Source organism: Giraffa tippelskirchi, chromosome 10 (assembly GCF_054371585.1).
Source record: "Giraffa tippelskirchi isolate mGirTip1 chromosome 10, T2T-mGirTip1v1.2.pri, whole genome shotgun sequence".
NCBI classification, from domain to species: Eukaryota; Metazoa; Chordata; class Mammalia; order Artiodactyla; family Giraffidae; genus Giraffa; species Giraffa tippelskirchi.
Genome location: NC_137284.1, coordinates 42150322 through 42160615, shown reverse-complemented (window position 1 = coordinate 42160615; position 10294 = coordinate 42150322). Strand labels below are relative to the sequence as shown.

Below are 10294 nucleotides of genomic sequence, written 5' to 3'. Positions count from 1 at the left end.
GACTACATTTTTCTTGCCTTGTGATATCCCTCATGATTTTTGTTGAACCCCTGACATATTATATATAGCAATAGATACTGTGCTAAGTTCTTTTTGTATGTGGTGGGAAACACAAACTTTCTTTTGCTAGGGTTTTAAGTGTAGAGATTTGTGTTAATTTAGTCAGGAATTGGCTTCTTCAGAATTAGGTAACTATTGTTCAATGCCATTGTTAAAAACCATTTCTTTCCATGTTTTTGTTCTCCTTAGACTATTGGCTTTTCTCCTCAGGCTAGCTCATGCTGTGATCACAAAATGGCTATGCAAGTGGGCATTATATCTGGAAAATGTCCAGAAACAGAAAAAGCCATCTGTTTATTCTGTGCATCTCTTCTGGAACATGAAAATTTTTTCTAAAATTGTCCTAGGAGTTTTAACATCTTATTTCATTGGCCAGGATTGGAACAAATACCTTGTGCTAACCAATCAGAGAGAGTAAAAAAGGGGAAAATTGTGATAGCTTTGGACACAGTGTGACCAGCTGCCTATGAATGATCCCAGAACCTCTGATTTCTTTGTCTTTGAAACAGAGATAATATATGTGGAAAATACTGGATTTCTAATAGGGAACTGAGAAGTAATGCTGGAGGCCAATAGTGGAAAATAATAATGCATTTTACTGGTCTGTAGGACTCTCTTTTCCTTACCATCCTCTAAACGTGGGCTGCCCTCCTATAGTACATATGTGAATTAGCGAGAGAAAGCTTAAGCTCAGCTCACATGCCAAGCGTAAAGAATGTCCTTTCCTTTTGTTTTCTTAGAAACATGGCGTTTGCTTCCACACAGTGTCTCCCCAGTGAGATCGTCTGCTCCATCTGCCAGGACACGTTCACAGACCCTGCCACCATTAGGTGTGGGCACCGATTCTGTACTCCCTGCCTCTGTCTCTTGTGGGAAGATGCCCCAACAGTGACTTGTTGTCCTGTGTGCAAGGCGGTGTCTCTGAAAATGGACCTCAAAAGCACTATTCTTGCTAAGAAGCATATTCGTTCTACCAGAAACTCAGTTATCTGCCAGTTACCTAGCTCTGCCAAGCAGATGTGTAGGACACACCAAGTGATAAAGCTCTACTTCTGTGAAGTTGACAAGAGCCTGCTGTGTTTGTTCTGCTCTCGTTCCGCAGGGCATGCCACTCATGAACACTATTCAATAATGCAGGTTGCAGAGCACTACAGGGTAAGTAATATCTCTGACTGCACTTTACAATGTGGAGGACCCTGTATCTGAGAGACACTGAGGAAAATATTTTGGTTAATAACCATTATCATTTTATGCTATTAACAAATACAATTTCTGAACACCGTGTGCCAGGCACTATTCTGAAATCTAGAGATAAAGCAGTGAAGAAACTAGGTAACATCTTTGCTCTCCTGATGTTTAAATTCTGTTGGGCTGAAAGAGAGGAATGATGATGAAATTGATGAGGATTAGGATGCTGGTATTTCAGAAGTAATGTGGTAGATGGGCTTCCCTGGTAGCTCAGACAGTTAAGAATCTGCCTGCAATACAGGAGACCTGGGGTTGATCTCTGGGTCAGGAAGATCCCCTGGAGAAGGGAATAGCTACCCATTCTAATATTCTTGCCTGGAGAATCCCGTGGACAGAGGAACCTGGTAGGCTACAGTGCATGGGATCACAAAGAGTCAGATACAACTGAGCCACTAAGCATGCACACAATGTGGTAGATAAATAATCTAGTTTCAGTAACAGTCATTGGCTACTACAAACATGATTATAATGATCCTGTTCTAATTATAGCAGATTTAGAAACATTGGCCAACATTTCCTAACAGTGCCACAGGAAAACTGAGGGCTAATATTTCACAATTAAATATAAAGCAAGAGACCTCACAGAATGAATTAAAAGGTATTCCTTCCTCTTCTATTATTTTAGAAGAGTTGGAGAAAGATTAGTATTGATTCTTCTTTAAATGATTGGTGCATTTCATCAGTGAAATCATCTGGTTCTGGCCTTCTCTTTGTTGGAAAATTTTTCACTATCGATTCAATCTCTTTACTACATACAGGCCAGTTCACATTTTCCATTTCTTCTTGAGTTAATTTTAGTAATTTGTGTCTTTCTAGGAATTTGTTCATGTTGACTTAAAAAAAATGCATAACGTGAAAAAAAACAAAAACAAAAGCAAGATTCTCTTCTGAAAATTGACCAGGTTATTATAAATTCAATGCTAGATTCCTCAGATAATGGATTACATTTTTCAAATTTAGACATTCCATCTTTGGTTGATCTCCCCAGATTTAGGAGTTAGTATTCCAAAGGAAAATCACTGACATCTCTGCTCTCTTTACTGTTTGTTCCATGTTCATCCTCTTACATCTTCTTTTAAGTATCTGAAATGTACTAACTTTGCTTTTCTAGTGTTCCAAATTATAGTTATTTTTCAGGAGAATCTTCTGATGCAAATGAAGTCTATTTGGAAAAAGAAACAGGAAAATCAACAAAATATAAAAAAAGTGACCAACATATTCAGAGCATGGGAGGTAAGCCACAGACCCTGAATCCCTTGGAGCTAGTTTGGAACTAATATCCTGGTAACTTACAGTGGAAGAACTTGAATTAAATCATAATGTCCCCTGAGAGGGTGATCAGAGAGAGAACTGCATATGGAAAAACATGACCTTCAATGTAGGATTTCATGCTGAATGACCCCAGTATGTAACTAAAAGATTTTTCCTGATTTTCTTGATAAAGCAATATCTACCACTAATACCTCAGCAGAGACAAGAAAATGCAGTATCACAAAACAAAATGCAATGGTCAATCGGATGGAGGTAAAAAAAAAAAAACAGTTCTATAGGAGTTTAATAAACTTTGAATGTTAAGCTTCTCAAACAAATAAAAATCATCCTGAAGGTAACGTTTTAGTAGAACCTGTAAATTCATAACACAGAGGTCTAAGGGACAAGAAAGCTAAATATGAGAAAAAAATCATGGAATTATCTGGGGCATGTAGATAGCTCCTATTAATTAGTATATAGGATATGAGGCAGGCAGTGAGAGACATGGCTGGCAATGTAATTATAGCCATGGCAAGATGCCTAGCTAAGGATTTGGGGCTTTATTATTCATTGGTTCACATTTATGAATGGAGAACCTGAAACTAAAGAAGTTAAACTACATTTTCATTTTCAAAGAACTCAGTCACTTCTAAAGAAGGCATATCAGCAGGCTATATTACAGAATATTTCATTAAAGAGAAATCTGTACGTAGTGCTGTGAAAATACTAAAGGGCAATAACAAAATTACCCTGATCATTTAGGATGGCTTTCCTAATGAACTATTCTTTCATAGGAGGGTGTGTGATGTGTTGCTCACTGTTCTAGGTCCACAGAGAGATATGGAAATAGACAAAAAGAAACAAATCAATGACTTCAGTAGGATATAATCTTGTAAGAGGAGTCATATAACAAATAAAGAAGAATAACATTTATAATACATCACATTTGTAAAGTTCTTGGAAGAAAATTAAAACAGGGATATATATAAATAGTACAGGTTTGGGGGACATATGCTGGCCCGAGAACACCCATCGTGAAGGTTCCATGTGGGTAGACATCTACAATATCAAAGGGAGTGAGCCAGAAGCTCTCTGAGAACACATCCTTCTGGAGCACAGAAGACAGAAGTCTGAAAGTTTGGGTCCGCCCAATTCAAATGTTGAAATTCTAACCCCCAAAGTGATAGTGTTAGGAGGTTTGGCCTTTGGGAAGTGATTAGGTCATTAGAAAAGAATCCTTATTAATAGGATTCTTATAAGAGAAGCCCTAAAAAAGAAAAAAAAGAAGCTTAGTAGAGACTTGCCCCTTCTGCCATGTGAGGACACAACCAGAGGATGGTTCTCTAGCCAAGGCATAAAAGAAACCTAAATGTTCGTTGACAGAAGAGTTGATAAAGACAATGTAGTATATTTACACAATGAAATACTGCTCAGCCATGAAAAAGAATGAAATAATGCCCTTTGCAGCAGCATGAATGGACCTAGAGATTATCATACTAAGGGAAGTAAATCAGAGAAAGGCAAATATCATATGATATCACTTACATGTGGAATCTAAAAGAATGATACAGTTACACTTATTTACAGACCAGAAATAGGCCAATAGTCCCAGAAAACAAGCCTATGGTTATCAAATGGGAGAGTGAGGGGAGGGATAAATTAGGAGTTTGGAATTAACATATATACACTATTCTACATAAAAATAGATAAACAACAAGGACCTACTTTATAGCACAGGGAACTATCAGTTCAGTTCAGTCGTTCAGTTGTGTCCAACTCTTTGCGACCCCACAGACTGCAGCACGCCAGGCTTCCCTGTCCATCACCAACTCCTAGAACTTGCTCAAACTCATGTCCATCTCATCCTTTGTTGTCCCCTTCTCCTTCCGCCTTCAATCTTTTCCAGCATCAGGGTCTTTTCCAATGAGTCAGCTCTTCGCATCAGGTGGCCAAAGTATTGGAGCTTCAGCATCAGTCCTTCCAATGAATATTCAGGGCTAATTTCCTTTAGGATGGACTGGTTGGATCTCCTTACAGTCCAAGGGACTCTCAATAGTCTTCTCAAACACCACAGTTCAAAAGCATCAACTCTTTGGCACTCAGCAGGAAACTATAATCAATATCTTATAATAACCTATAGTGAAAAAGAACTGGAAAAAAGAATATAGCTATACACATGTCTATGGATAACTGAATCAGTTTACAGTATACCTGAAACTAACACAATATTGTAAATCAATAATACTTCAACAAAAAAATACATGCATATGGTAAAAAATGAAAACCAACTATGTGAATGTGCTTTGTAAAGTGGAGTATATTTTAATTATGATTAAGTGAAAAAAAAAAAAGATGCCTATTTAAGAGGTGGGCTCTCACTGTACATCAAACCTGCTGGCACTAATCTTGTATTTCTTACCTTATTGAACAGTGAGAAGTAAATGTCTGTTATTTATAAGCACTCAGTCTTTAGTACTTTTGTTATAGTAGTCCAAATGTACTAAGACAAGCATTCTATATATAACACATAGACAACAGATGATATGGGAAGAATAAAACCATCCAAATACATTATCTAATTAATCCAATGTCACTGCAGGGTTTTATAAATCTACGACTGGTGATGATACGAGCTGAATACCCTAAAGTGTGTCAGTATCTCCAGGAAGAAAAGCAAAAACATTTAGAGATGTTGGCAATTGAAGGCACAGTTATTTTTCAGCGACTCAGTAGAAACGTAGCCAGAATGATTCATATGGGGAAACTCCTGAGAAAAATATACGAGGAACTGAAGGAAATGTGCCTTAAAGCAGATGTGGACATGCTCCAGGTAAGGACTAAGGAAGAATGTTGTGTGCAGAACACCAACCCGCTTGGAAAGCATTTATATCATTTGACATTATATACTCTTTGACTTCTGTTATTTTTCTGACTCCAAAGTCCAGATTCTGACTCTTCTACCTCTGTGATGGCAGGTTTTGTTCCTCCAGTATAACTTGGAGACAAAACATCAGTTTTGCCTTCTATGGAAGAAGGAGGACTATGTGGAAAGATTCAAGTAATAGAGCCAGAAAAAAAATTTCCCAAACCTTCTTATATTCTTCTACCCTACAGTTGCCCTTCCAACTTTCTACAGGTTTTGCATCTGGGGATTCAACAAACCACCGATGGAAAATATTTTTTAAGAAAATTCAGAAATTTCAAAAAAGAAAAACTTGAATTTGCCAGTGCTGACAATGATTTACATAGCATTTACATTATATTAGATCTTATAAGTAATCTTGTTATTTAGTCACTAAGTCGTGTCCAACTTTTTGCGACCCCATGACCTATAGCCTGCCAGGCTTCTCTGTCCATGGGACTTTTCAGGCAAAAATACTGGTTGTTCATGGTTCAGTTGCTAAGTTGTATCTGACTCTTTGTCACCCTGTGGATGGCAGCACGCCAGGCTTCCCTGTCTTTCACTATCTCCCAGAGAATACTGGAGTGGGTTGCCACTTCCTTCCCCAGGGGATCTTCTCAACTCAGGGATCTAACCCTTGTTTCCAGCTGGGCAGGTGCATTTTTTTACCACTGAGCCACCTGGGAAGACTTTAAGTAATCTAGAGATGCTTAAAGTATACAGGAAAATGTGTGTACATTATACGGATATACTGTGCTATTGTATATAGGAATTTGAACACCCGATGGATTTTAGTATCCAAGGGGGATCTTAGAATTAATTCCCTTCATATAATGAGGGATGACTGTATTGAACAGATAATTTAACTTTATATCTGCACTTGATAATATGTGTAACATGTGTAACCATAGGATGTATTCATCCTTTCCATTGTGAAGTTCTAGATTTGGAGTCCACACACCAAAGAACTTTGGGGAATCCCCTGTGAATACTTCTGTATATCAGGACAAAGAACAGTCACTCGTGCACCCTAAGAACATTTGACTTTCAATTTTATCAAGATTGTGATCTTGTCAATTGTATGTAAATGTGAGACTGGATTTCATATTTATAAGGATAAGGGAAATGACAAATGATTTTATCCAAGGAAGAAAACCGGAAATAATGAATTTCCCAGTATAATCTCATATCCTCAAACCAGACTTAACAGGAGAGTTTGTGCTGAAACCTAAGCCTTCCTCTCTTTTTCTTTATAGGGTGTGGAAGACGCGATGAAAAGGTAACTTTGCCCCTTTATTTAAATCATGATAATTGTGACAGTGATCAGGCGATTTCTGCTAAGATGAACCCTCCCTTTCAATGAGAAGTTTCTTTCTCTCTGTATTTATTCCTTCCTTCTCTAATAGTCTGCCAGGTTTTATATAGTCTACCTTTGGTGACAGTATGGTTGAGAGGAGTGCAGTTTCTATTACAAGGCTTTCTGTAGAAGTTTCAAAGAGATGACAATTTATCCTGCCCCTAATTTCCAAATCCTAGTTATCCAAGGATTATTCCTGGTCATCCATGGGAAAGGCAGATAAGCTCAGAGAAGCAGTAGGTAGAAGGATGCTGAGAAAAGGAGTGAGGTAGAATTCATCAGGAAAGAACATACAATAGTGCTGATATTTCATATGTATTAAATGGCAAGTTTCAACAATTTTCCGCCCATTAGATTTCAGGAATTAGATGAGAATTGCTGTGTGGATCCCCTAGGGAAGCTAGAAGGAAGGAAACAGACACAGTTTTGATTGAGGCATCACATTCTACTAGGTTTGATATGCCAAGAGCAAGGAAGCAGATTGTAAAATATAATGGCAACTGCAGTGTTCCTCCATCTGAGCAGTTAAATTCATACCCTTTAAAGGTAATTATGAGGATTTTGTTGAAGCATCATCAGTGGGTTGCTAATGATACCTTTGGGCCTATTAGTAAGTGGGCCTTTCTCTTTACAGGAGTCAGTTAATGCAGCTGTACATTCCCCAGCCTTTGGATCCACAGCTCAGTACATGGACCATCACTGGGATGTTGGAAAGGCTTAACGGCTTCCGAGGTGAGAGGCAGCACTCTGCGTGAAGGCAATCACATTTCCTACATGAATAGATAATACGTTGACGATATCTCTTCACCACTCTGTCTGTTCTTTGTAGAGAACAGGGGAGCAGGTACATATGCAAACCCTTATAACTTATTTATTTTATTGCTAATTATCAGTCAGAAAAGTTAACTGAAGCCTGTCAAATATAATCAAATATGACACATAGTTTTTTACATAACTACTTACAGTGAGTTAAAATAATAATAATTAAAAAGAACACTTTGACTTATAAAAATGCATATCCATTCAGTGTATTTCATCTTTTAGTTAGCTGTGGATATTTAGAGTATATGAGGATATTGAGATTCTTAGAATTACCTTAATGCTGTTATTTAAATGTTTACCAGAATATTAAAGGTAATGATTATATGTGAAAAATCACAAGACTTTCAAAAAGCTTGAAAACAATCCATAATTCATTGTGTAGAGGCCTCCCTGAGACAAATGCAACTGGAGGTGAGCCCAGCAGACAAAGGAGAAGCTGGACTGAGATGGGATGAGTTGGATTCTGATTTAGCAGTGACTCCATTAGAAATTCTGAGAGAAATCACTGCAAAAAAAGAGCATATATAGATACTTGGTTTATTTTATTTTCACTTCCTTAGATGTTAAGCCCTTATATCCTAGGCAATGTGATCCCTATTTAGGACTAAAAATAACAACAGTGTCATATAAAATATAATATATATTTATTACGATTATTTTTCATTTTGTGATGATTGATTAATGAGATGACTTGAGGGTCATTTTGCTATTTTCTTGACATCTATGAATGGACTCCCAAATTTTTGGTCAGGTAGTGAAAATAAGCCAGAGTCTGACATCCTATATCTTTATGTATTCTCAAAGTTTTTCTTTCTCCAGTTGTACAATTAGAGATTTTCTGGCTCTTTAGATAGATGAGAAGCCCTTCCTGTTCTTTCTATGTATTTCCAGTGACACACTCTGTATAAAAGGGTGTGGTAACACAGGATATCTAACATCTGTGATTAACAGGTATTCTGGAACTAGCCAGTGCTGCCACACTCAATGGGAGCTAATTGTTACAAGTTCCAGAATTTTAGGAGCAATTACCAAAGGACTGGTGCCTTGAAACTGGTCATGGTGGGTTGAAATATTCCCAACAAATAAAACAAATCAGTTTTGCTTCGTTTCAGAGATTTGGTTGCTAAACATTTGTCACAACACCACTGCACTTACATGTTCCTCAGAACTTGAAACCGCTGTTCTCTGACTTCATTGTTTTTGTTTTACTGAAGTGTATATTACGTTGGATGGTAAAATAAGAAACTGTCGCATGCCTCTGATTGAAGACCTGAGACGTCTACAATGCGGTCCTGTCCGTCGAGATGTGCCCTGGGCCCCAGCACATGCAGAGAACACTCCTACATGGGGTGCTCAGACCTTCACCGCTGGCAAACATTACTGGGAGGTGAATGTGGGAGACTCCTGTCATTGGGTTATAGGACTCTGCAAGGAGTCCTGGACAAGCAGGAATGATATGCTGCTTAACTCTGAGGACATTTTTCTACTTCTATGTGTCAGTAAGGATGGCCATTTCAGTCTCTTTTCTACCTTCCCATTCTTACCCCACTATATTCAAAGACCCCAGGGCTACATAGGGGTGTTTCTAGATTATGAATGTGGTATGATAAGCTTTATTAATGTTGCCAGAGGTTCCCTCATTTGTAATTTCCTCTCACAATCTTTCTCTTTCCCTCTCAGACCTTTCATTTGGTGTGGACACAAATGATCAGGAACAGGTCACAAACCTGACCAAGGTTTTGGGAATTCTAGTAGCTGAGGGGGCTGCTATCCTGGTGACTTCTAGAATGGGGAAAATCAATTATAACTTCACTGTGTTTAACTTCATTTTACCTTTAGGACTTATAATGGCTGCATTATTTTTTTAAAGTGGTGGTAATGTTAATGATGTACATTTGTCTTTTATATTTTATTTAAATAAAAGCAATCACTTTTATTTTTGGGGGTAGGATATAGGCACTTTTCATTTGTCATCTGAACTTGCTAGAGATGAAAGAACACATGGGCGTGGAAACCCAGTCAAATGCATGGATGCAAAGCACAGAGGATTCTTCTTCCAGAGAATCCTTGTCAAAACTCAATGGCAGCATAGAATTTTCCTCTTCTTCCACTCATCTGGCTAAATTCTATTCCTCCTTTAATCCTTGGTTTACTGAAGTAGAGTAGATCAATTATAATATGACCTCAAGAACAGCTTATTCTTTCCCTTTGCAAAGCTTACAGTAGATTTTGGATCTTCTTTTGTAGTTTTCAGACTCCAAAAAAGGAAGGCCAATGTCCGTCCTCTTCATAACCACATTCCAGGGACAAAACACCAGGTTAAGGATATGAAAGACATCTGAAAAATATTTGAACAAACAAATGAATATGTAGGAAAAACATTAAAAGCAAAGGCTATATAACCAAAAACATTTACTATCATGTAGACACAGTCAGTAGCTCGAGAAGTGATGAGAAACATTAAAGAAGTGAATTAAGTTATTGTTCAGGTTCATGGCTCAGAAATTCATTTCAGTGGGCAAGGTATAGATTTTGTATGATTTGATTCCCTCGGTGCTGCTCTTAGTTCTCAATGATGAACAGATTTTCAGGAATACACACATATTTTTACCAGAGTGATAGTAGTACAGATAATATGGCCTTAGCTGCTTGGA

At 37.7% G+C, this 10294-nt stretch overlaps 1 protein-coding gene across 2 annotated transcripts; it reads left to right on the top strand.

Moving 5' to 3' along the window:
- The first annotated feature begins 804 nt into the window (after positions 1-804).
- LOC145522770 (tripartite motif-containing protein 77-like) lies at positions 805-9348 on the top strand. Of its 2 annotated transcripts, XM_081531742.1 has the most exons (6): positions 805-1215; positions 2446-2541; positions 5159-5389; positions 6718-6740; positions 7453-7550; positions 8855-9348. In XM_081531742.1, the coding sequence occupies exons 1-6, from the start codon at positions 805-807 to the stop codon at positions 9346-9348; spliced, it is 1353 nt and encodes a 450-aa protein (XP_081387868.1). The 2 variants fall into 2 exon arrangements, with proteins under 2 accessions (XP_081387868.1, XP_081387869.1); XM_081531743.1 differs by lacking the exon at positions 5159-5389.
- Positions 9349-10294: the final 946 nt, after the last annotated feature.